The 27,023-nt window shown below is 36.5% G+C and overlaps 1 protein-coding gene across 1 annotated transcript in view; it reads left to right on the forward strand.

Moving 5' to 3' along the window:
• CFAP47 (cilia and flagella associated protein 47) overlaps positions 1–27,023 on the forward strand; it is a 223,362-nt gene that overhangs the window by 154,411 nt on the left and 41,928 nt on the right. Inside the window, exons 50-54 of the mRNA XM_013008474.1 lie at positions 7,865–8,008; positions 15,623–15,798; positions 18,298–18,405; positions 21,666–21,777; positions 24,764–24,868. Of these exons, the coding sequence (XP_012863928.1) occupies positions 7,865–8,008; positions 15,623–15,798; positions 18,298–18,405; positions 21,666–21,777; positions 24,764–24,868 (645 nt within the window). The remainder of the gene's footprint in view (positions 1–7,864; positions 8,009–15,622; positions 15,799–18,297; positions 18,406–21,665; positions 21,778–24,763; positions 24,869–27,023) is intronic.

Below are 27,023 nucleotides of genomic sequence, written 5' to 3' on the forward strand. Positions count from 1 at the left end.
AATGCTTAGAAAATGATTATGGCAGCATATGTGAAAAAAAAGAATATATATTTATAGGAATGGATATTATTTTCCAAAGCATTTAAATATACCCAATTGCTATATTAAACATAGTTTAAAAGACACTACCATGAGTGAAGTTTGTCTCTAATAACGCATTCATTTGTTCCAATTAGCCTGATAGTCCCTGAGCAGACTTGCTTGCTCTAGGTAATGAAGAGAGTAAGAGTGTTCTTCCTAGGTTTTGAAGGGATGGGGGCCTGATGACAGAATAGTAAGCAGGAGAATTCAGGTCCTGTGAATCATGAAATAAACTGTCTTATTTTCGAGAGACATAAATTACCCTTTGATATTTGTAATCTGCTGAGGAAATGATAACCCATGATAACAAGCTAATGTCATAACTCTTAATAGAAGCTTAGAATTTGGAGGGAGGTAGAAGAAGAAATATGGAGATAGTAATGGCGAATAGGAATACTATACCCAACTCCATATCCAGTGATATCGAGAGGACGATAGAGCAAACCTTCCTGGGTCTTCTTGGGAGAGATTTTCTGCTTGTATATTGTTAGTCTGATTTCTTTTACTTTATTAATCTAGAATGGATTATTTTAAATTTTTATTAATATTGCAAATTATTGACACTCACTATAATAGTGGTATTTATACCGCCATATAAACAACTGAATGATCCAACAATGGAAATATGTATGTAGTTGTGACAAGTAAAACAATAGAAGAATTGGTGGTAGGTAGACATGTGGTGTTACTTTTTTGGGACAATTCGCTATCCTCTATTTTGTAAAATGGAAGAGCCAGTGAATGTTCTATTAATAATAGTAAAATGTTATGTCTGAAGACCCTACAAAACTCAAAAAATTATAATTTCTGCCCTAGAGGAATTTATGGCCTGTTTTTGTAGCTTGATATTATTATATTTGGCTTTGAAAATACATTTTAAGATGTAGTGAATCTCAAGTTGTTTTTTGTTTTGCTTTACTAGGATGCAAGCTTTTTGATTAGGTTAAAGAAATAATGAATACACAGAGATACAACTACTATATCCAGTAGTGAAAATATTAACAGTTTTCATCACTGAAAAAGTTCTATTGAACAACTCTGCCTCCATTCTACTCTGCTCATTGATGGTCTCCCTGATTCCATTCTAGTTTTTAAAAAAGCTTGTGATAACTGCTAAAATGATTTTATGTCCCACCAATGAGCTTAAAATTGAAGTTTAAGTTTCAAAAAGTAGCCAGTTTGAGAATTACATGTTTAACTATTTGGGTCTGTTTCAAGATAGTAGATTCACGTAAAATATTTGCATGGATATAGAATGCAAACGATTGAAACTGATTTGTCATAGACAACACTACTCAATAAAAATTTCTGGTAGCCATGATTAAAACAATGAAAAAGAAACAGGTAAAATGAATTTCAATAATATATTTTATTTACTTAAATGTATATACTGAAATAAAATGTACCATTTTATTTATGTATTCATTATATACTGAAAAAATACTAATAATATGTAAAGAAGCTTCAAAAAGTTCATGGCAAAGTGGAATTAACAGGTAATGATCTATCACTTCTCTGCCTTTTGGCTCAGATCAAGTGTAAAAGACGATGGAACTTTCCCACAAACATTTTGGAGCCCCGTTGTATTTCACTTTTTTGTAAGAAATCTTTAAAATATGATTCATCTTTCACACTTACAGCCCATCTCAATTCAGACTAGTGATGTTTTAGGTGCTTACTAGTCACATGTGGCTGGTGGCTCCCGTGTTAGACAGAACTGATCTAGAGTTACATCTTTCAGGATAAGAGAGTTAAATCATTCAGATTGTGAAACATCTACTTGGTCACAAATCTAGGAAAAGCTTTAACCACCTGTAAACAAATACAAGGAGCCCTGGTGGTGTAGTCGTTATGCATTGGGCTGCGATCTGCATGATCTGCACCACCAACTTTGCGGGAGAAAACCTGGGCTTTCTATTCCCATAAACAGCCTTGGAAACCCACAGGGATGTTACTATGACTCAGCACTGAGTATGACAGTGAACTTTTTATTTTGAGTTGAACAAATAAAACATCTATATTTCTCACCCAGACACATCAGTGAAATATTATTTTCGCATTGCTGTTTCTCTCTTTTATAGATATATGCCCTCCTGTGAGTGATGTGGCAAACATTTTTTCTCTTTGGGACCATTCCTAAGCATGAACAAGACTTTATTGAATACTTGTTCCGTGCTTTTGACTAAGCTCTTTATGTGCTTTATTATGTTTTGGGGTTTTTTTTTTTCAAGATAATATTGCATACATTATTCTCTGATAATTCAAGAGAGATTTAGTTCAAGGTGTCTTTCCAAGAGAGTGCTCCTAAAATTATATTTCCTTAAATTACAAACTCACTCTTCACTTTCTTTTCCTGGAGGAGATAGATGTCTACTATCAAGTGAAAGCTAAGAAAATGTTAAGTTTTCATTTTAATTAGCTTTAGAATCAGTAAAAATGGAGATTGTACTAATTGAATTGCAAAAATATACTGCCATTGAGTCAATTCTGACTTACTGGTAGCACTTAATACAAGCCATTTGATTATGTTGCATAACTGGGGAGAAATTGTTCTGCCTGCAAACCTCCATTATGGCAACCTGATATTGATAACTTTGTAAAACTTCTGAATAATTTACATAAGTATATTAACTTCAATTAAAAAAATAATACTTGTTATTTACAAGACATTTTTAACACCACAAGTATTACAGTTTTCAGCTCATTGTATTGCCATTGACTTGATTCTGACTCATAATGACCCTATAGGACAGAATAGAACTGCCCCTGTGGGCTTCCAGATTATAAATTTTTATGGGAGTAGAAAGCCTCATCTTTCTTCCCTCGAAAGGATGGTGGTTTCCAACTTCTGACTTTGCAGGTAACAGCCCAATGTGTAACCCATTACGCCACCAAGACTTCTAAAAAATAAATTTCAGATAGGGTCTGACAATTTTTGACATAGACAATTTTATAATAATTTGTTTAGTGATTTCCATGTTTAATATTTAAAGATAATATTACAGTTGGGATATTAGCATACTATAGATAAAATTGTGTATTGTAAACGATTGAATAAACAGCATTAAACATTGAATAAGAAAAAAAAGAAATACCAATAGTTACCTAAGACCAACATGTTGTATAAAAGTTGGTGTAGTTCACTTATTTGCTTCTTTTCTTAATTAGTGCAGGTAAATGGCTGAAATATTTCCATTTAAATGGAAATTTTGAAAATATTTCCTTGAATTTTCCTTAATTTTTTTTTACCACCACCAAGTTTAATTCTGGAGGGAACACTTAGAATATCTGCTTGGCTTTGTAGTTATTCGTTTTAAGTCCAATATCTTAGTTTGCTAGTGCTGCTGTAACACAATATCAAAAGTGGGTAGCTTTAAAGAACAGGCTTTTCTTTTCTCACAATGCTGGAGCATAAAGATACAAATCAGAGTGTGGGCTGTGTGAATGCCTTCCTAGTCATTAGACCCCAAAATTCCTTAGTTACTTTTGGGGGGGACAACTTTTAGATATCCTTAGAGGGCCATTTGTTTTCTCCTGTGGGTATGCCTCTGCGTCTATTCTGGTCTTTTTCAAATTAATCTCTTTTTTAGAGAGCTAATGGCGTGGTTGGGTGATCTGACATCGCATATTTGTGTTGTAGGTGCACTTACTTTTACTCTTCAAAAACTTAAAGAGATTGACTCCGAGGAGGGGATAGACAAAGTACTATCCACTAAAAAATCATCATCAGTTCCATCTGAAACTCAGGAAGAAGAAGAGGAGGAGGAAGAAGAAGAAGAGGAAGAAGAAGAGGAAAAAGAAATAGTTGTAAACGTAATAGAAGGAAAAGCAATATCAGAAATAACAGAAGAGGAATCAGAAGAAACAACAACAGCAGAAGAAGAAGAAGAAGCAGCTGAAGAAAAAGCAGAAGCAGCAGCAGCAGAAGAAGAAAAAGAAGACCAATCAAGTAAGTTTATCACTGTGGGGAGTTTCATGATCCATCTATATAAACCCTCATCATCAGTCACTTGTAAATAACCTAGATAGTATGATAGAGATCTGTGTCGGTTGTGTATTTTGGGGGGGGGAGGGGATGGTCGAGTATTGCATTATGTCAAGATTAACTGTAGATTGCTTACTTTCTGGAGTTATACTGCTATCAACACTAATATAAGTATTAATTTTGATCCAAAAAGTCTGTCAGTGTCGTGGATGGTCTATTAGGTAGGTATGACACCAATAAAAGCGAAGCTCAAAGGAAAACTAGAAAGCAAATTGAATTTATTACTCATAGGTTTCAGAGAGGAAGCTACAGCATACCTTGATGTAGGGCCACACAGGGGGAACGTGTCAACAAGGTAGAATTGTAGTAGATAGCTTATATATGTATGCCAAACCATGTGGCATACATGGCTCTTGGGGTTAAAAAAAATCAGCAAAATAAAATTGTGGTCTGCACTTTTGGGTCATGCCTACAGGTTAAAAGAAATATATTGCATAGTTAAAAATAAATAGATTTCTATACATATTGATAGATCACTCATTCTTTATGAAAACTCACATATTGATGAATGTAGTACTCGGTTATTTAACTATTCCTACTCTGATGGGCATTTCTTTTCAGGTTTCTACTTCAGCAGGCTATTTACAATAAATGTCATTACATAGTGATGCCCTTACTTCGAAAAAAATCAAAAACCTTATAAATTTCAGCATTTCCAAAAGTTGGATTTCTGGTCAAAGAGCATGTGTATTAGCAGATAGATAAAATCCAGGTCAATGGAGCAGATAAAAAGCCTTTAAAGAAACACAATGATACAAAATGTTAAATAAAAGCTTACTCCGTGGGAAAAAGCAAGTTATTCAGTAAATAATATTGACAGTTTATTAACCTCTTGATTTAGAAAAAAATTACATTAATTACATATGATGTACCAACAAATTCTAGATGGATTAGATAGCTTTGAAAAATGAAATTAAAAAGTACTAGAAAAATATACAAATTAGTGTATGGAATCCTGTGATGACACTATGGGGTAAGCATTACATTGCTAACCACATGGATGGTGGTTCAAACCCACTAGCCCATCCATGGGAGAAAAATGAGGCTTTCTGCTCCCGTAAAGATTTATAGCCTCAAAAACTTTACAAAGTACAGTGGCTAAGAGTTAGAATTGACCAGATGACATGGGCTTGATTTGATGTTTCTTGTCCAATGGAGAAGGCCTTTTTTTGAGAAAATAAAAAGAAACAAAATATGAACATTTATACCACTGACTACATGAAAAACTTTAAACTGAATTTTAAAGATCATTTAAAGAACACAAGTAGCACATATATTCAATCTGTATGGTAGCCAAGTGTTTTCCTTCTCAATCTAGGAAGCATTTTTTTATTCCATCCAAGACATTTGTAGCCCCTCCAAAATAATGGAATGAAATCATGAACTGATGAATAATAGCCCTCTAACTTTCGTTTCATAAATGAAATGAAAATAATAACTAAAAATGTAGCAACCTAACCAGTAGAGACTCTATACCAGTGGTTCTCAACCTTCCTAATGCCACGACCCTTTAATACAGTTCCTCATGTTGTGGTGACCCCCAACCATAGAATTATCATCATTGATACTTCATAACTGTAATTTTGCTACTGTTAGGAACCGGGCGACCCCAGTGAAAGGGTCGTTCAACCCCCAAAGAAAGGGGTCACCACCCACAGGTTGACAACCGCTGCTCTATACAAAAATAAAATATCCAGTGGTCATGAGGGTCAGGTCAGGTCAAAAGAGGGAATATCATGTTTATAATAGGAATGTCAATGATACAACATTAAAAAAATAACATTGACGGATAATATGTATAAAGCTGCTAAAAATTGATCCAGTGATTTCAATTTAAGAATATTTTAGATCACATAAAGAACAATCATATGTGACAATATGTGTACAAAATATATATTCTCATATATGATTGTTTCTTATATGACTTATGTCGAATAATTGAAATGAACTTGTTATAGAAAATATTTTCTAGATAATATATAAATGTACATATGTATGTATAAATATACATATATGTGCATCAATTATATAGATATATATGTATAAATAAACATATATGTGTATGTATATATATTCAGCACAGAGGGTTGTAGAACAAAATGTTAACCTATTATGAGAGATTGTAACTAATTTACATCTCTTTTTTTACTTTTCTGAAATTTCTCAAAATTTTATCGTGAGTATTCTTAATTTATAATAGGAAAGCACCATAAATATTCTAAGCCTTATTGGTTTTGTGTGCCATCCAGTCCATTCTGTTACCAGTAACAGGTAACCCCTACCTGTTATAGAGGAGAACTGTGTTAGAGGGTGTTCTTGGCTGGAATTTTCATTGATGTAGATTTGGAGACTTTTCTGTCCACAGTGCTACTGGGTGGGTCTGAACCATCCAGGGGTCTTTCAAGGCTTGTTGTTAAGTAAATTTACCTGGGAACATGTTAGTGAAAAGTTTAGCTGTTTTACCAATATATAATTCACATATCATATAATTCAACTGTTCAGTCATATTACAAAGAACTGTGCAGTCATCATCAAAATCAATTTTAGAACATTTTCTTCTCTGTTGTGTATTCACTGTTATTAGCTCCCCACTTCCCCCCAACATCCTCTGCCATAATAATCCTTAGAAACTATTCATTCAGTTCACTGTGTATATAGATTGACCTATCCTGGTTTTCATATACAGAAAAGCATACAAAACAAACACATGAACAACAACAAAATAATAACACCAACAACAATAACAAATAACCTGAGAAAAAAAATCTCCATAGAAAAGAAAGCTGGTGGCAAAATGATAAGATATTTGGCAGCTAAACAAAATATAAGCAGTTTAAACTCACCAGTGGGTTTTCAGGAGATACCGCATAGGCTGGATTGCTCCTTCATAGCACAAAGACATAGTGGATTACCAGGGTTCAGAGTGGGGGGCTATGGCTGTGGACATCACCCAAGGCTGAAACACTTGGTTTTTCCTTCCTTAATGCTGGCGATCCATCAGTAAATTTTTTTCTCAGTCTTTAGTTAATTCCTAGTCTCAGCTTCGCTTTGCCTAACCTTCTAAGTTACTTTTGAGTGTGAAATATCAGGAACTACTCTTGACCGAAGGCCTGATGGTTCAGTGGTTAAAGTGCTCAACTGCTCATCAAAGGGTGGAAGAAAAATTATGGCAATGTACTTCAGTAAAGATTACAGTCTTGGAAATCCTATGGGACAGTTTTACTCTATCCTACAAGGTCGCCATGAATGTAAATGAAGTCCATAGCAATAGTTTTTTGTTCTGTTTTATTCATGACTTTGCCCTTAGTCTAAATTCTTATGGCACTAGGATTGTACCATGGTATACGTGAACATCTGATTTGGACATCTCTATCTACAATAAGATGGAATCTAGTCGATAGCAGTGATATATTTTGTGTGGGGAGGGGAGGGGGGTGGTATCCACAAGTATATAATTGTCTTGGCCAATAAGTAAAGAAAAAAATTTAATTTAGAACATTAGTCCTTAACTTAAAAATCAGACATTTTGAAGAGTATTTTAATGGGGAGCTTGATATTGATTTACTGGGCCTGGGCAGTTTACAGGACATTCCCATGGCCATGCAAGATAGGTCGTCTTATCCTTCCCAAGTACTGAAAGTGGGCTTTCAATCACGCCAAAGCTTTCTTGACAAATGAGTCGCTTAAATAAAAGTTGAAAATAGTATCTTTTCATGTTTTGCTATTTTTTATGTTAAGTATGGTATTCTTAAACCTACATTAAGAACATATTTTTCTCCCTCAGGTAATGAAATGAACCATTTAAAAGTCTGGTATTACCTTGAAATCCACAGCTCACCTGGACCACCTTTAAGAGTAATTGATGTTAGATGTGTTGCCTTGGTAAGAACCCATGAAACTTTCCTGGCTATCTTTTTTGCTTTAAAAGTTTTAAAAGTTAAAGCTATGCTGTACCCTTGAAGTACTAAACTTTAAAAAGTCCATATTAAAAGTCTATGTTGAGATAAGTTATTCAAGTTCAATAATTTTATTTTTGAATCCAGTAATATGAACTCTACATATTTCTGATGAAGGTATTTTGTTTATATGGTACCTTACAGAGACTACACTGATTAGCATTCCATCTGCATCCTTCAAGAATTTATCCTACTATTACAAACTTAGCCTTATGCTAAATCCTTGTCCTCAAACAAGATAAAAGTTAGATTAAGCTCCCCCGATTCTTCTTAATATTGATTGTTTCCAGTCTCTGCAAAAGTCCTTTCACTTGGAAACATACATTTAGAAAACCTGGTACAGATTTGAGGTTTAAGTAACAGGGACAAAAAACAGGATCATATTAGATGAATTACTAAATTATTACTAAATCTATGTACAGATTATTTAATTAAAGGAGACCTTGATAAGTAATAAGTGCTGCCAATGATACTGTTTTCATTCATGTGAGCTACTATTCCTTCTTTCATTTGTTTTTCTGGAATATTTTGTGTGTCTCCTCAATGATCAGGGGTTTTTCAGTGACCTAATCGAGTATGTATTTTAGGAAAAACAATTTAACTTGTCCTTTAAAATGTACATGATTATCCCTGGACATTAAATTGTGATAATATTCTATATGTTTGGGGATTAGAAAGTACTTTTCTCAAACTTCTTTTCTTATATGTATGTACAGAAGAAAATAGATGCTATTTCTTAACTCTGTTACAAGAGAATTCAATTTCTATTTCCTGACTTTAGCATAAACTGCTATGAGTTGAGCTTTGATCCACGTGGTTGGCAGTACAAAACCTCCAGCAGCTCCGTGGGAGAAAGAATTAGGCTTTCTACTCTTTCTAAAGAGTTACAGTCTTGGAACACATAGGGGGTTGCCATGAGTCAGCATTTGATTTGATGGCAGTGAGTTTGAGCTATTTGAATATAGCTGCAACTCTGAGTTCGTAGAGCCCATGGTCATTTTTTCCAGGTGAAGGTAGACATTCCAGCCTAGATCATGGCTACTACTCTCATTCAAGACTATCTCAGATGTCTCCCCTCAGCTGCAAAACAAACAAAAAACTCCAAAACATAAAGACTTACATATCCATCAACAGATGAATCCAAAATTAAAAGCAATCTCATTGCCATCTGTGTTAGTCTGGGTAGACTAGAGAACCAAATCCAGGGAGACTCATATGTGTATAAGAAAAAGGTTTATATATAAGAGCAGTTTAATATTGAGAAAACATCCCAGTCCAGTCTAGCCCATAAGTCTGATATTAACCCATATGTCAAACCATTCTATAAAGTCCTCTTCAGACTCAAGAAACACATGCAATAATGCCGAGTGCAGGACGATTACAGATCAGTGGGTACAAAGTCTTTGGATATAAGCATCTCAGCCCCTGCAGGAGTCACTACGTGGCTTTTCTGGCTCCAGAGGTCTGGTTGCATGAGAGTAGGTCCATGTGGCTTCTCCAGCTCAGGGAACTAGCATCGTTTCATGTGTCTTGTCAACTGCAACATCTCCCAGGGAGTGAGCCGAGAGAGAGATAGCCTCTCCTACCTCCAAGAAGGATACAAGATTTCCTAGAGAAGGCCATGCCCACACAAAGGACTCATTGGCTATGATCTGACTGACAGACTAGACTCCACCCCTTGACTCATAATCCTCTCAAATTGACACCAGATTATGTAACTACCACACCATCCAGTTGATTCTGACTCCTAGTGACCACGTGAGGCAGAGTAGAACTGCCCTTGTAAATCTTTACAAGCTTTGTAAGCCTCATCTTTCTACTAAGAAGTGGCTAGTGGTTTCAAAATGCTGACCTTACAGTGAGCAGACCATTGTGGAACCCACAACAGATGAATATATAAACAAAATGTGGTACTGAGCATATGGTCTGGGGTGACTGACCTCCTCCAGCTTCCCTTGTGGGAAGGACAATCCACCACTGCCCAAAAATGATTCCTATGAGGAAAGCCTCAGATATGCCTCTACCCTCTGTCCTATTCTGAATAACCATCCCTTCTATAGGATGCCACTTTTCTGCTGGGTTCGATAATCCTTTGCAATGGTCACATAGAACTCACAGAAATTAGTCATGGTTATGACGGTTTATGTGGGAACTCAGCAGGTTTATTAGACAATTCAGGTTCAGAAAATATTAAGGATATTTTTTACTTTTTGTCTACTGCAGTGCCTTTTCTCCATCACACTGACAGGCACGTCTCTCTCTTTTCCTCCTCCTCTAACTGATCCTCTATTTTTCTCTGGGTCTCAGCAACGCAGCCCCTGGCCTCTGTCCCACTCAGGCAAGTGTTACAAAGCTCCTTCAGCACTGATAGACATTGAAAGTGTACCCCACTCTGCAAGCCAGCCTCCTGCCTGAAGGCACTCGACTTTACTTGTTCTGTGGGCTCAGGAGCCTTATTGGTCTGCTTCATAGTTTCAGAGTTGCTCCTCTGATGTTTCGTAGTCTCAGTTTTCTGACGTCTGGTGCTTCTGCTGCCTCCACCACTTCAAGCAGGGATCTTGAATGCGCTCTACTGGTGGCTCTTTCTTGATGGCCTTGGGATTCTCTGTTCCTGTTTCTGACATGGCTCATTCTGATAGCCAGTATAAGGGCAAAGTTGGCCAATCCCCAAGTTAGAGTCTTCTATTCCTTATTTGTATGCTAACACAAAATCATTTAATGGGAGTTACAACGCTTTGGATGGAAGAGCCATAGCAAGAAATTTTACTTCACCACAGGTAACATACATACAATAGAATGTCATTATTCAGCCATAAAGAATAACAAAGTCCTGTTACATACTGTGTAATATGGTTGAATCTTGAAAGCATGTTGAGTGAACTAAGACAGACAAATAGATTCTTCATAAATATATACAGTTTACAAACCAGGTTTTAATACACACTCCAAAAGAAAACCAAACTCACTGCCATCGAGTCAATGCTGACTCATCATGACCCCTGTGGGTTCCCAAGACTGTAAAGGTGTATGGCAGCAGGAAAACCTGTATTTCTTCTGCTCTAATAGGCAATGTAATTCCTGAATTCCTTATTAAATGTGCTTACTTGATTTTACACCCTGTGGGCTAAACATTTGAGCTGCTAGACATCAGGTCAGCAGTTCCAACCCACCAACTACCCCTTGTGGTTAAACCAGATAAGACTGTTTTCCTCTAAGAAGATTTAGTCTCAGAATCCCTAGGGAGCAATTCCATTCTATCCCACGGGGTCGCTGTATGTCGGAATAGACTTGATGGCAAGTGATTTTTTGGTTTGTTTGTTTAATTTTGTATTGATGCCAACGACTTTAAAAAGCAGCAGTTAAAACTCATTCTTCAAATGACTAAATCAAGGCTATACAGTAGAGTGAAACTGCTTATACTTCAAAGAGGTGACCAATAGAAGGCGTTCTCATCTCCATGTGTGTTCCAGGATGTCTTTGTTCTAATCTTCCACCTCTCATTCTTCTATTTGCTTTTCCACTAAAGTCAGCTGTGCTGATCATGCCTTGTGCTCAGTAAGCTGCTTCTTTTTCAAAGTTGCACACAATTACCTTTTGAGCACAGAATTTTAGCAAATAAGGCTCATAAGAGATTTTCACTGCAAGTTACAGCAAGAATGGTGTTCTGTATTTACAGAATAGCCAGGTAATCACAGTGAATCCTTTGATATGACTTGCCTGTAATTACTGATATTGTTGTGCAAACTAGATGTGATGTTAATCAGCATGACATGCAGCAATGACAAAGAACTGGGTGTTGGGCTGTGTATTCTTCCAAAGGTGGAAAGTGAAGAGCAGATGTTAGAAGCCATACTTAGTTATGCCCCAACTTTGTGGTAAACATGGGTCAGATTCCCCTGGATTACAATTGTGCTTAAGGGCAGGCAAGGAGCAGCCATCCTCACTCCAGGGATGGAGATGGTGATCATCTTGTCCTAACCAATCTTGTTCTCATGAAAGCAAATCCAAACATCTTACTGCTGGTCTTTGAACATCAGGAGTACCCCCTCCCCCGCCCCATCAAAATTCCCCATGAATTTAGAGAAGATCATTAAAAGAGCCCTGGTAGCATAATGGGTTATGCATTGGGCTGCTAATTGTAAGCTCACCAATTCAAACCCACCAGCTACTGTGTGGTGCGAATTTGAGGCTTTCTGTTCCTGTAAGGATTTACAGCCTCGAAAGCACAATGGGGCAGTTCTACTCATTACTAGGGATTCTCTGTGAGTCAGAATAGATTTAATGTCAATGAGTTGAGTGAGAGTGGGGTCATGAGAGCATCACTAACATTTCCAAAAGGGCACAGGAAAAAAAGTCACTGACGTAGCAGGGATGAGGTATGTCTTCATGATGAAATTTAAGTCTTGGTTGAGAAGTGTTCATCTTTTCTCATTTATTTCCCATGGCTGAGGAAAACTTTTAATTTCTTCTTCATGCGCTACAGAAAACCTGGCTAAGGGAAGTATTCATCCAAAACTACAGTTTACTTCAGAACATTCTAATTCATGCAAAACAACATTTAAAACAGATAAGCAAAAGGCGACTTTGGAAGACAAAAGATGACCTTTCCTTCTCCTGCCATCAGGCTGTACTAACCTTGCCCGGCGGGCAATGGACTTCTAAACTTTAGCACCAAGAAATAGACGGATAAGTGATCTGGAGTCATATGATAATTTATTTTCTACACAATTGGTGAAGACATCCTAGAACTCTCTGTGATGGAAACCAGCTAGTTTATGGGTCTCTGGGCACGTTCCAGTATTATGCATTGAAGAAGGAAACATTGTAGAAGTCCACATCCGAATTTTGGCATTTTGAGAGGCAGAAGTTATTAGTATTTTGTGATAACATCATATCCCTAAGTGAAAAACTGTCCGTGAGGTGGAAAGGAACAGGTGTGGAAAGACAAGCACACAGCCTCACTATTCTGATATAGGACTTCAAGGGATGTATGCATTATCAAGCTGAAACTAACGTCCGAAATAGCTGAAATGCCTTTATTCCCATATTAATTTTGAAACATGCCATGGTAAAATTTGAACAATATTTGGATATTTTCTTGTGATGAATGAGGCTTGCTTCTGCCTCTTTTACTCTGCCTCCATTATTAATGCAACTGAAGAAATGATTGCATCCCAAATTAGATTAAGTCATGCAAGTTCAAACACAACACTTACCATGCAAAAAATTAAGTAAGGCAGATATTCACCGACCATATCAAGAATGAGTGCAAACTAATTCATTAAGACATATCTACTGTACCTGAGCACTTTGCTCTGTACATGTAACACATAATACTCAAATAATATTCAGTAGGACTTTGTAGTAAGAATTTAAATGTTTCAATGTGCACACACCAACTCACACGCACACTCCAAGAAAGTCCTTAATTGATGCAAATGTTTACTGAGGTAATTTGCTAACTGAAAAAAAATGGAGGCTTGAGCCCACCTGTAGGCTCCTTGGAATAAAGGCCTGGTGACTCTACTGAAAGCCAGCCACTAAAACTCTGTGGAGCACAGTTCTACTCTGACACCCATGGGATCCCCACAAGTCAAACTGGCTTGATGAGAACTGGTTTCTATATAGGTTTATAAACATCATTCTTACTCATCAACTATCTCATTATTCAATGTTTTCAATTGATGACTATACTGAAAACCTACCATGCAACTATTTTACACACTAGCAATGCATGTCAGGCAGTTACTAACATCTAGGTGTGAGATGAGAGTAACACTGACGGTGATGGTTAAGGTTATATGTCAACTTGCCTCAGCTCTGATTCTCAGTAGTTTGGCAAGTGTGTTGATCTGGGTGGATTAGAGAAACAAATTCATAAACATGCATATGTGTATAAGAAAAACTTTATATACAGGAGCAATTGATTATTGAGAAAACATCCCAGCCCAGTACTGGTCAAGTCCATAAATCTGTTATTAGCCCATATGTCCATTACCAGTATGTAAATTCTTCTTCAGACTCACGCAACACATGCAATGACACCAAATGCAGGAAGATCACAGGCCAATGGGTGGAAATTCTTGTGAGTCCAGTGGTGGTGGAAGCATCTCAGCTCTGGCGTGGGTCTCCATGTGACTCCTCAGCTCCAGGGCTCTGACTCCATCAGCCTCTCTCCATGTGACTTGTCAACAGCAATGTCTCCAGGGAATGAGCATGTGTCCTGCTTCCAGTGAGCTATTTATCTCCTAAGCACCTCCACATGAGGTCATAAAGCTGCGGCCTGATTGACAGGTTAAATTCTACCTCTTCACTCTGGGAAATGTAGTATCTGATTGGGCAACTGCTTCTCAAGGACATCTTCATACTATGAAAGTAGAGTGCAGCTTTTTGGTTGATGACAGATACTTGGGCTACACCAAGGGAGGGCAAAATTCTTTACCTTATCCTCAGTTTTTAGCATTTGTACAGGAGGGCTTGAAATAGTTCATGGGAGAATTTCATTATCTTTTAAGCCCATTTTTCATGAACTTTTTAAAGCTTCTTCATTTTAGATGGCCAGAGACTGATCATAAAGAATAAAGTGATTCCTGGGAAAGAAAAATGTCAGCATAAACAGGAGTAATTTGTCCCTACCCACCTACCATGATGCAAATGAGCTTGACTGGCTTCATTAGAATGACACAAAGACAGTAGGGAAGTATCTTCCTTCTACAAGGAGAGGAAGTGGGTGGTTTAATGGCCACTGACTTTATTCTGGGCTCTTAACATCACATTGGATTATGGGGGAGAAGAGGTGGTTTAAGAGAGAGGGAGCAAGCTCTATTTTCTCTGACAGAAGGTGGGATCTCCTGGGTTAGAATCCGCTTGACTCTGTGGAACAAGTCTGGATTCAAGAGTCTTGAAAAGACCTAATCCAAGGATGCAGTATGTTAAAAAGTGGGCAAAAAGGTAAAGATGAGGCTATGTAGGGTAATGCAAGAAAGCATAGGTTATTAAAAGATCAGCTAAGAAGCACACCCAGCATAAATTGTATTATTAATATAATTTAACTTAGTTCAGATTGTATCTGCTACTGGATATGAATGTAAAGTGAAACTTAAAATATTTTCTTTGGATCATCATCAGTAGCAGCAGTATCATTTCACACAGCTTTTTAGAAATATTCTTTCTCCGGCTCTATTCTAGCTATGGTACAGTAGTCAGAAATCTGTGTCTTAACAACCTTTTCAGCTGATTTTTACACATTAACTGTTAAAGTCTGTACTGAAAAATGGACTTTATAGTATGTAGCAGAATAATTTTAGTTTGCTTAGACTTTAGTGGTAAGAATTCCTTGTAATGTTTTCTGTTGAAAAGATTTCACCAAAATGTTGGCATTTACCAAAACTAACCAAGGAAGACATGAGATTAAAAGTTGGTGAGAGAAATTCAATAGCAGATCAAGTGGATCAAATAGTTTTCATTGCATTTACTGCCCTAGAAAAGTAACTCTGTGCTGACATTAATTGCTGTGTATGTGTTTGCTCTGTAATTCTAGGAAACGATTTGTATCGATATACCTCTCACAAATCCAAAATATAGAATTGTTCATATGGAGGTGAAATTACCCAATGATGCCTTTAGTGGACTCAAGAGAGTTTCATTGAATCCTCAAGAAAATAAGACCTATCGTCTCAGATATTCACCAGCAGCTTCAAGTCATAGAGAAGAAAGGTATAATGTGAATGTCGCATAAATATTTCATTGTTGATCCCTTGAAATAGACTTTTAAAATTATTATTGTTATTTGCATATTGTAATTATTAAGGTTGTATGTGCTCATAGTTTTATCTTTGTGAAATTTCATTTCTTGATAAAATGTGCTAATTTAGAATGACCTTTTCTTTAGTGCAAACATTATTTCTTGAAATATTACATTCGATAATAGCTATTTTCCCCCTATGCCTCCTCTTTCTTTTTTTCACTTTGCATGGCACAAATGAAAATAACTTTACAAGTACTAGGGTTTAAACTTTTAATTTCCTTAAGGAAATCTAATCTATATATTCTCTATTATAAAGCAAATATCATTTTTGAGAACGTAGAACGTTTTTAATTAGGAATGTCATACTATTGTGAGAACCCATATATGTGTATCTATCCATCCATATTTATATGTATACCTGTGTGTAAATCAAAAACGTATTGCTGCTAGGTCCCTGTTTGTACAAGCAAGTGCTTGTTCTAAACCAAATGTGTGTAAGCATGCCTCTGAGATCAGCGGATGGTTGCAGACAAGTTCTCTCAGTGAAGCACACATCTTGGTCTTCTTAGGGTGGCTTCAAGAAAGAGGTCCAGTCAAAACAAGGACTTCTAAGAGAATCTGTTGGGCCAGTTAAGGCAAAGAGATCAGCCCAGAAGATTTTGATGGCTGGGGTTTTTTTTAGTGGGGCGGGGGAGTTTGCAAAGGGGTTTTCTTGATAGCTTTGCTCCAAGGACACAGAATAATCAGAGGGGTTTATTAGGGAAAAAGTCCCTACTGGAGTCCTGTCACCTTGTGCCATGTCACTTTCACATTGCACTCAGAGCAGAGTTCTGGGGTGGGGGTGAGGCCCCGATGGGGGAGCGGTTGACTTCCGAAGAGCCCATGTCCAGTACAGATCACTTGATCTCCATTGCTCGGTATACTTCCCTGAGCAGGAGACACCAGCAGGGAATTTGATCTGCTCAGCTTTACCCTTCAGCCGTTGGACTCGGAGGACTCCGCTGACTGCCAAGGACCCTGTGCAGCTGTGGAGTCTCTGCCCACATTCTGAATCTCTCCAAGGGTTCTTCCTTCTACATTTGTGTCCCAACTGATATATTCTACCTCGAGTCCTCTTACTTACTGCTTGTTTACGTGGCGCTTCTCCTATTTTAATCCAGACCAGTTCAGGTAAAGCTTTGTTTCTGCTGCCTAAAGTTTGTTCAGTGGATTCCATTTCCTGCTGATAACAGAAAGAAAATGCTCTAGGCAGTCCAATGTCCTGGTGCTTGGCAGCTTCAAGTATAGAACAGGAGTTAACAGAACTCTCCGTTTGTGAAAGGTTCGCTTCCCAGGAGTAGAGCAGGCATTGGTGCAGAACAGCAGGGGGGATGTAAATTTCAAAGCTGTAGTGGTAGCAGCAGTTTTACTCTTCACTAATGTACATTTGTTTTGTTGCTGATGAAGAGGAGCGTCCATTAAGTCAGATGGATGTGGAATAAGAGGTGACAAATTGTTGAACATGACACCTGCCTCGGAGCAGGGGGATTTGGGATGCTCAGGGCTGTGTGGCAACTCGGCCGGCATGCCATTGAAACGGGCCTCCAGGTGGACTCACACGGCCAACTGTTTAAATAATATGAACCATTAATATAAAAATAAAACGTATTGTGCCCAATACTATTTTGATAGATTGCCATTAAAACTGTAGGCAGATCTCGTCTACCTGGTGTAATTTTATGGACTTTGAGTTTGTGAGCATAAACCAGATTTTGGATTTTTCTAATCAGCATACATTAAATGACATAATCTTAGCGAATACTCATTGTTTGCCTACTCTGATATTATCAAGGGGCCTTGTGTTTCACACACATAAGCACACAAAATTCCCACAGCAACCATAAGAGATAGGAATGTTTTCTTCCACCTTACAAATGGTGAAACTGAAGCTCAAAAAGTTAAGTGATTTTTTAAAGTATGCGCAAAAATGCATGTTAAAGTTGGTTGATCAAGCCAGTTGTACTTTTAAACTATGTTGTATCCCAAGCTATGTCTCCCCCAGCATTAAGCACATGATAGTTATAAGGGAAACCCACCAGAGCTACAGTTAAATGAGAGTGTCCATATGAAAATATGCATATTCAATTCAAACTAAAATAGATTTAACCGTAGCTACAATCAGTCTTTTTCTCATAGCTCCTGCAAAACCTTTAAATTACTTATGTTTAAGCATTTTCTCATTGATTCAGCAGGCATCTGTTTCAACAGATATGAATAACCAACCTACTGTTTTTAAATAACAAAAAATGATGTCATGATTTTCACACCACAAAATGAGTTATTTCAAATGTGTCCACAGTGAGAATAAAATGTGTTAAAGAGCAGTTGTCAGTGTATTTTAAACCACCTGCTTCTACCAAATTTTTTTCAGCCAAATGTTTTATAAAATTAAAAATCACTAACAAATTTTGTATATTTCTCTCCACCAGCATTATTTTTCATCCTGATGTAGCACTGGAGTTCTGGTATTTACTAAGAATAAATACTGAATCTCCAAAATCAACCACAATGCCAGAAATAAAATGTGAACTTGGGAAGTAAGTTGCTTTTAATATTTAACAGTATCTCATGCCAACAACATAGGGAATCTAATGGTATGTTACAGTGCATTTAATATTCAAAGAAGAAAAATCTTTTAAGTAATTATTTTTATTTTCCCAAGTAGTTTTGATATGTGACAACCCTGTGGAAGACTTGGTGAATGCCGTTTTTCCTCAAGAAAAATTCATATTGTCAAATCACCAAAATCAGAAAGGGGCCTTTAAATGAGTGTTTATTAAGTAGCTATATCTGTTAGCAGCAAAGCATTCTACCAAAGCTGATGTAAAGCTCTGCCTTAGGCAATTAAAAGGGGGCGTGGGAGTGGGGAAGCTATTTGTTTTAGAGAAAGAGCTTCTAACAAAGAAATTCTAGGTGCCTGGATAAGCTAGACCTGGAGCCCCCAGTGTTATAGTGGATTGGACATTGGGCTGCTGACCTCAACGTCAACAATTTGAACCCACAAACCACTCCATGGGAGAGAGAGTTGTCTGCTCCCTCAAAGACGTACAGCCTCTGAAACCCTGTCCTATAGGGTCTCTGTGAATCAGAACTGACTAGATAGCAGTGGATTGGTTTTATTGATTTGCTTTTAGTTAACTGAGACATCTTCAAGTTTTAAATTTTGGAGAGGGATTATAAATGTTGAAGAACAATTTATTCTGCTAATGACCAGTTGGATATTTAGAACATCATTCACAGGGTCTACTGGTGCAATATTTAATTCGCTTATCTTTCATAAGGCATCTCATGTTAACTCATAGTTCTGATGTCGCAGGCCTTTCATGACTCATGAGTCAGACCTTTCCCAACCCTGATCTAGATCATTGTTTGACTGGAAAGTGATTTTTAAGAGTCCAGCCTTCTCCAGGCTCAAGGTTCAAAGATCATTTCAGAGCAATAAATATTGTGGGTTACCTCAACCACCATGGATTTCATAGAAATTTAAAATTCCATTCTGTTGCATATGATATTTGTTAAAATTTAATGGATGGCAACAAAGTATTTTTGGTTGTCATGGCTTTGGGGTTTTTGGTTTGTTTGTTTTTTTCAAACATCAATTTATTTCCTTTGGTTTTTACCATTTTTTATTAGAAGAAAAACCGTCAGCCTTATTCTCCTTTTTAAGTAATATGTCTTTTTTTACAGCCCTTTTAAGCGTTTCTCTTTGGTTTTCAGCAGTTAGATATTTCCAGGTTTTCTTTGAGCTGCTTGAGGTTCATTTAGATTTTGAATTTGTGGGATGATACCTTTTATCAATATTGGAAAAGTGTAGCTTATTTTTTTCAAAATTTGCTTCTGCTTTATTGTTCTCCTTATAGGACTCAAAATACACTTATCATAGATCATTTCACTGCATCCTGTCTCCTCCTCACGTTAATTGTTAAACATGTATCACAAAAATTGCACATCTCATTGGAGGACTGAGAGTTCTGGATGATACTTTTTTTTCCTCAAACATTTTATTTTATTTGTTTTGTTGTAAGTTTAACAGATATACTGACATATAATTCACATACCATACAATTCAATGGTTTAAACATATTCAAGAGTAGTGCAACCATCATCACAATCAATTTTAGGACAGTTTCTTCATTCTTAGACCCCAAACTCATCTGCCATACCCCTCAGAAACTACTAATCCAATTACTGTATCTATAGATTTACCTATCTTGGGTTTTATATAAAGAAAAATATACAAGCACAAAACAAACAAAAACAGCAGAAAAAAATAAATCAACCTAAAATAAAGCTCAGGAAAACCTCTGCTTAAAAGACAGCGCAAAAAACAACAACAAAAAAACTAGAACATTTTTAAAATGGGCCAAAAGGGAGAACAAATGATAGTGTTTAATTTTAGCCTAACTATATCTGCATTAATCCATTTTCGACTTGCATTGCAAGCAGGTCACATGCCTTAGTCAATTAATTGCTTCAGGGCTTTGATCTGAGTATGGCTGCTGTATTCTACCCTCATCTTATTCCATCATAGAATTTACAATTAATTGGCTGTGATTAAACTGGGCTAGCTAAAAATTAATCCACAAAAAATATTAAAATGAGAAATGCCCCCCCCCCCAAAATAAAACCAAAAATGTGTTAGGTCAGGTCATGAAGTAGGTGTTAACTGACAAACCACTGAGAATCCTAGCCCAGCCAAGTTGACATAAAATTTTCACACAGAGATTCATGCAGTTTTTTGTTTTTGTTTTTGCTTTGCGTTTGTGCCACGTAAAATGTTTTAATATATTGGTAGAAGGTAAATTTCACAATTTATAAATGTTAACTTTTCAAACATTATCATATTCATTCTCATCAATAATATTACTTTAATCCAACAAAATAATAGTGTATTTTTATGCATTTTGTTGTTGAATATCTGAAGTATGCTTTATTTTATTTCATACTTGCAAAAAGCATTGACAACTCTTCACATTTTTTCTAAGCAATTTAAAACACCCTTATTATTTATTTTATTTAATTTCTCATCATGAGAACATTCAGGACATATACTTCAATTTTCTTCATTCGTGTCTTTTTGAAACCTGCAACCTATTTTAAATTTATTTTTATATAGCAACTGAACTCCAGTATTTAATCAAAAGAGAGAAACTTTATCAAATAGACAATGTGCCAAATTACAGATATCTGAAAAACTTAACTTGTTGAAAGTAAACTTATAAATAGAGCTGGTACCACAACATGTGAAGTAATTAAGATGCTTCAGCCTGAGATTTAAATGTTGATTATATTTGAAGAACTCAGAGTCATGTTCGACATAAAATTTTAGCTGGATGATTGATTAAAATTCAGAAAACCATGACCAGCTTTCTATTTCTCTAAGTAACTTTTAATAGTAGTAAAGTTAGCTACATGTCATCTCAATAAATTGAAAAAGAAGAATGGATGGTCTCCATATTATTAAATTTTCTGTTTCATTTAAGTATAACCAAATATAAAGCATGCATATCTCACTTCGTTATGTAAACGAATGCAAAAGTTCAGAAATAAACAATTTTCTATCTCAATTAATGACAACTGTGTTAGAAACTAACCTGGTCAACAAAATAAGTTGAAAAATATTGAAACATAAATCACTAAATGCTATTAAAATTCAGAGTTTTGCATCAACCATAAACATCAAATTTGTTTCTCAATGATGTTTGAACATTTAGAAAAATGTTGTTAATTCATACATGATCATTTTCAAACTCCATAAGTAAGTTTGAAACTTAATTTTCTTTCATTTTTCTCCTAGGTGTGTCATGCAGGCCATACCCTTGACCAATCCTACACATGAAACATTAGAGATTGAAGCCAAAAATAACAATCCTGGAGATTTCATCCTGGATGTTGATCCAAAATGTCCAGTAAGTACATTGAGAAAACCAACTAACCCACCACTGCTAGAATATTTAATAATTATGATTTGACGATACCCTAGAATATTGTCATAGGAATTATTAATAAGGTTGATATTTTCTAAAATTTAAAAATACTGATTTTTGTATTACTAAAATTTTGATTTATCAAAAACCAATATCATGTTTCTATATGTATTTAATAAAATGCATCTGAGGGTTACAATCATTCTAAATAAACTGGTTATGTTCGATTTCTGAGCATTTTAGGAATCAGTTTATGCAATAGTCTACCAATAATAAGATTTTTTAAAAATAATCATTTTATTAGTGGCTCATATAACTCATCACAATCTGTACATACGTCATCTGTGTCCAGCACTTTAGTTCATATGTTGACTTCATCATTCTTACAACACCCACTTTCCACTTGAGCCCCTGGAACTCAGCAGTTATGATGTCTGTCCAGAGTGCCAGGAGATCAGTTCTTTTCAAACACTCCTGAGGTTCTACCCACATCCCTACTCATTTGCAGACTCTGCCCCTCTCTCTCCTTCTGTGCCATTTTCTCAGACCTGAATCCAGGGCAGTGACTAAGGTCAGTTAATGGGCCTCAGTGACTTTTCTCCTTCTGATTCATAAAAAGATTAGAACTTTACCATGACCATGACTGTTTCCACAATCTACACCAATTAGCTGAATGCTCAAAACAGTACACTTTAGAGTAAAACTTAGAATACAATAAGCTATTTTAATCAAAGAGCCTCACATGAATTATGAAGATTCTAAGTAGTTATGATGTTTAGACAATGGCTTTTTTAATCTTCCTAATAAATCAACAATATAATTGCTTTGTCTTAACACCTATTTTGTAAGCCCTCATTGCCAAATAATATCATGATATGAAATTATTTCTCAGCTACCATAATGTGCCAAACTGTGGTGGTTGTTGTTAAGTACCTGAGTCAGTTTTAACTTACAAGGAAGGATCTTATGTACAACAAAAGGAAGTATTTCCTGGTTCTGCAAAATCCTCACAATTGCGTCAGTATTTTAGCCCATGGTTGCAACCAAGGTATTCATTTGTTTTATCGAGGGTCGAAAAAAATGAATATGTCTTGGAAGAAGTACAGCCAGAATGTTCATTAGAATTGAGGAAGGTGAGACTTCACCTCATGGTGAGATTTCACTTCATATATTTTGCACATGTTCAAGAGGGACTAAGTTCCTGGGGAAGGCTATCATTCTTGGTAAAGCTGAGGGTCATTCGATAAGAAGAAACCCCTCAAAGAGAAGGATGGATACAGTGGCTACAAAGATAGACTCAAAGTGACCAACAAGGGTGAGGCTAGCACGGGACCAGGCAGTGTTTCATTGATTATTCTGTTGTACATAATGGTTGCTATGAGCCCCCAAAGACTGCACAATACTTATCAACAAATACTACCAATGTCCCTTGTATCAATTGCAACTGTATGATAATCCTCGGTATGATGTTTAGAATTGCATTTCATAGAGCTTTCATGTTCTGTGTCTTTCTGAAGCAAATCACTAGAATTTTTTTTCCAGTTTCCTTCTGGTGGAATCAAACTACCAACCTTTTGGTTAGCATCTGAACATGACCATCCATGCCATGCACACAGATAAAAAGAGTGAGAGAAAGAGAATCAGCTATTTTAATATTTTCCAAGTTGTAAAAGATTCTTGTTTATTTTTATTATACTTAGAATTATATTCAGAAAGTGTATAGCTAAATATTTGAAGTGCCAGAGGGAAAAATAGTCTAACATAAAGTATTTGAAATAGTAAAACTGGATGTATACAATGAGGGTATAACCTTGTTACAAATATATAATTGTGTTTGAACTTCATGACCATTATTAGTTTTTATTGAGCCCCAAGTGCTCTGTTTTATAAGTCCTACTAAATTGCAACCTTAGTTTTTCAAAGGTTAACTAGCAAAACATATGAAAATAGTTGACTAATTTTTGAGACTCATTCTGTAAATATTGATAGTAAATACCATATTATTCTCAGTCCAGCTTTTTGAGTACATTAAGTACTCAACCCCCCACCCCATCACGTGTGATAGTCACTGACTTTTTCACTGTCCCTAGAGTTCATTCAAACTCATACTGACTGAAACCAAAGCAAAACCAACGCCATCAAGTCAACTCTGACTCATAGTTACTCTGTTAAAAAAAAAGTCAACTCTCTGCCACCCAGTTCATTCTGACTCATGGTGACCCAGTGGCACAAAGTAGAACTGCCCCTGTAGTTTCTGAGTCTGTACATCGTTAAGGGAGCAGACAGCTTCATTTTTCTCTGGAGAAGCAGCTGGTGGCCAACCTTATCATTCAAAACCCAGCACATAAACCACTACACCACCAGGACTCATTAGCCAACCCAGAGACCAAAATGAAATTGCTCCATGGGATTCCCCAAACCAGACATCTTTATGGAAGCAAACTGTTTTCTTTTCCCCACTGAGCAGCTAGTGGGTTCAGACTACCGAACTTTCAATCAGTAGCCCAATATTTCACTCCTGTGCCACCAGCAGACTCACATTATTCCAGCAGATTGCGATCTTGTTCCGAATGTGTGTGATAGAAAGATGAGGAAAACTTCATTGACCACTAAAGAAGGTCTTCCATCTGCCCATATTTTGACTCCACCAAGCATACAGCTTAGATTCTTGGTGGTTTGTTGGGAACCATGGCATGGATGATGAACTTTGGGCTTAAGAGTAAAAGGCATTTTTCTTTATTTGTGGTTTTATCTCATCTTACCAAATTAAGCCTGATTTCTTTTTGCACAGCAAGTAACTTCATATGATCAGTGCCTTGAGATGAACGTGCAGGGAGCATCAGCCAGCACTCTTTATCACAGGCCAATTTACCAATGCCGCAAGCAAAAATGGGAACAGAGAATGTATGCAAGGCATCACAGGGTAGTGATTAGTGTTTCTCTCTTGCTTCTTTGTGTGTTTGCACAGCTCATCATTCAACCTTACACCACCTCAGAAGTGCCTGTGTACTTCCATCCTTCTGGGCTAGGCAGAATGTCCCACAAAGCTACGATCAACTTCAGCTGCGCCCAGGTATGATATCCTTGAACAAAGCCAAGTGAATGAAATTACAAAACTCTCTGAATGTTTTTGGTTTAAGATTGCTTGAATGAGGAAGAATCAACATCCAGATTTAAAAGATCAATATTTTAATGTAATGACACATCACTGACATTTGTGTAATCTTTGAGCTTGGGTTTTATTACTCAACTTTTCATGAATTTAATTATAAAGATGTAGAAATATGATGTGTTTATTTGTGCTATATTTCCACTCCATTTAATCTGTATAATGTACTTGAATAATAATAATAAAATACAATAATCATAATTTTCAGTACCTATAAATACCCATATGTCACTCTAAAGTTTTCTTCAGTTCATTTGTGCCATAGTCCTATTATGGAAGTATTATTATTATCAATCCCATTACACAGGTCAAGAAACTACGACAGGGAAGGGAAGCAGTAAGAGGCTGACCTCGGAGTTGAACGCAGGATGCCTGCCTTTAGCTCATCTTCAGGACTGCTTGGCACTGCTATCTACTTATTTGTCCAATGATTGTAATGTTCTTATTGCCAACAAAAATTTATATAATATTTTACCCATATAATTTTTATTACCAGTTACTTCTTTAAGTCTTGACTGTAAGGAAAGTAAATGGAGAGGTATGTGTTTTATATCCAAGGGCACGAAGAAACCACAATCCCAGCCATTGGAGGGGCCGTGGAATCAAATATATTGCAGGGTTCCAAAGTCAGTGTAGGGCCTGTGGATGACTGAAGTGTTGTCCTGTTAAAAAACCGTGTACTTCATCTTCAGAAAAATTAGATTGTTCCATTGTCTCAAGTATAACTGACATACGAGGGGCTTCAAAAAGCTGATGGGAAATTCCCGTGAACTTTATTTTCCAAGAACTCTCTGAAGCCATCTTGATTATATGACTTGGAACAAACACTGGAAGTAAATTTAGTTCTCAAAAATAATATCAAAACCCATAGTAACCCTTAAAACAGAACATGAAGTTTAGTGGTGATTATTATTTTAACATGACACACTTTTAAGTGCTTCATAGGAGGGATAAAGCCACAATTGCTTCTCAGCTGTTTGGCGAAGATCAAGTGTAGGAGCGATAGAGCTCCTTCCTCTTAATTATTGAGGACAATTTTATTACTCACATTTCTATAGAAATCATCTCTTTTTAAGGATTGTTTGGCAGGATTGTTTGTCTTAAGAGCTTTAGAAAAACCCGACTAGAAGTTAAAAAGGACATTGTTTATCAAACACAGAAGACATTAAAGAAGCAAATAATCAATTCAATCTTGTGTGGACCAATTGAGCACTGATGCTTCATTTCAGTCACATCTCCTTCCACATTGCAGCCCGGCTTCCAGGAGCCGGCTTTGCTAGACTTGAATCAATAACTCATCCTTTCACCCACTGGGTCCAGACCCCTTTCATCTGTTGAATGTATTGTTCTGACTTTTTTGATTTTATCCCTGAATTATGTGTGTTTTCCTCTTTCGTTTTAATTTACCCAGCCAGTGCTCTTTGATAACAAAACCAATTCACTGTAAAGTATTAATTGAATGAACTTTAAGAAATATAGTATAGGTCATGTTTATGCAGCCCTCTTAGGAAATTTTTGTTTGTGTGTTTTTAAACTAAAACTCCAGAGTTTATTTTTCTAGGGCTAAAGTTTTGCAATAAATTTTCATCCATGTTTGGGTGGTAGCAGGGGAGTAAAGGATGAATACACATTTTTTCCTTCTCTTGATTTCATTTTCATCGATTAAATGTATCTCTGCTGACACACACAGCTGAGTAGCTGACTTGTCTAAAATCAGCTTTGCAGTAAGGATAAGCTTTGACTCTTTCTGATTGTGCTTGTTTGCTGAACTGCAGGAAACAACTATGGGCTATTATTCATTTCATGTGATTTGGGTTTTGTTCCACGTGAAGATTTCTACATTGCCAATCTCAACTTTAGATCACAGTTGTTTTGTGTACATTTTGCATCCTCAAATTAATTTGGGTGGAACATCAACAACTGCACACATATTATGAACACATACTGTGTCCGTGGAGTCTCCAAATGAGATAGTGTCACTGCACAGGGGAATAATAGGAGTCAGCAAATGTGGGAATTTGGGGGCTGTAGTTGGTCTCAAACATTTGTTCAAGGCTTC

The sequence above is a fragment of the Echinops telfairi genome, unplaced genomic scaffold (genome assembly GCF_000313985.2).
Source record: "Echinops telfairi isolate 266 unplaced genomic scaffold, ASM31398v2 ScPeMD7_38;HRSCAF=143, whole genome shotgun sequence".
Taxonomy (NCBI): domain Eukaryota; kingdom Metazoa; phylum Chordata; class Mammalia; order Afrosoricida; family Tenrecidae; genus Echinops; species Echinops telfairi.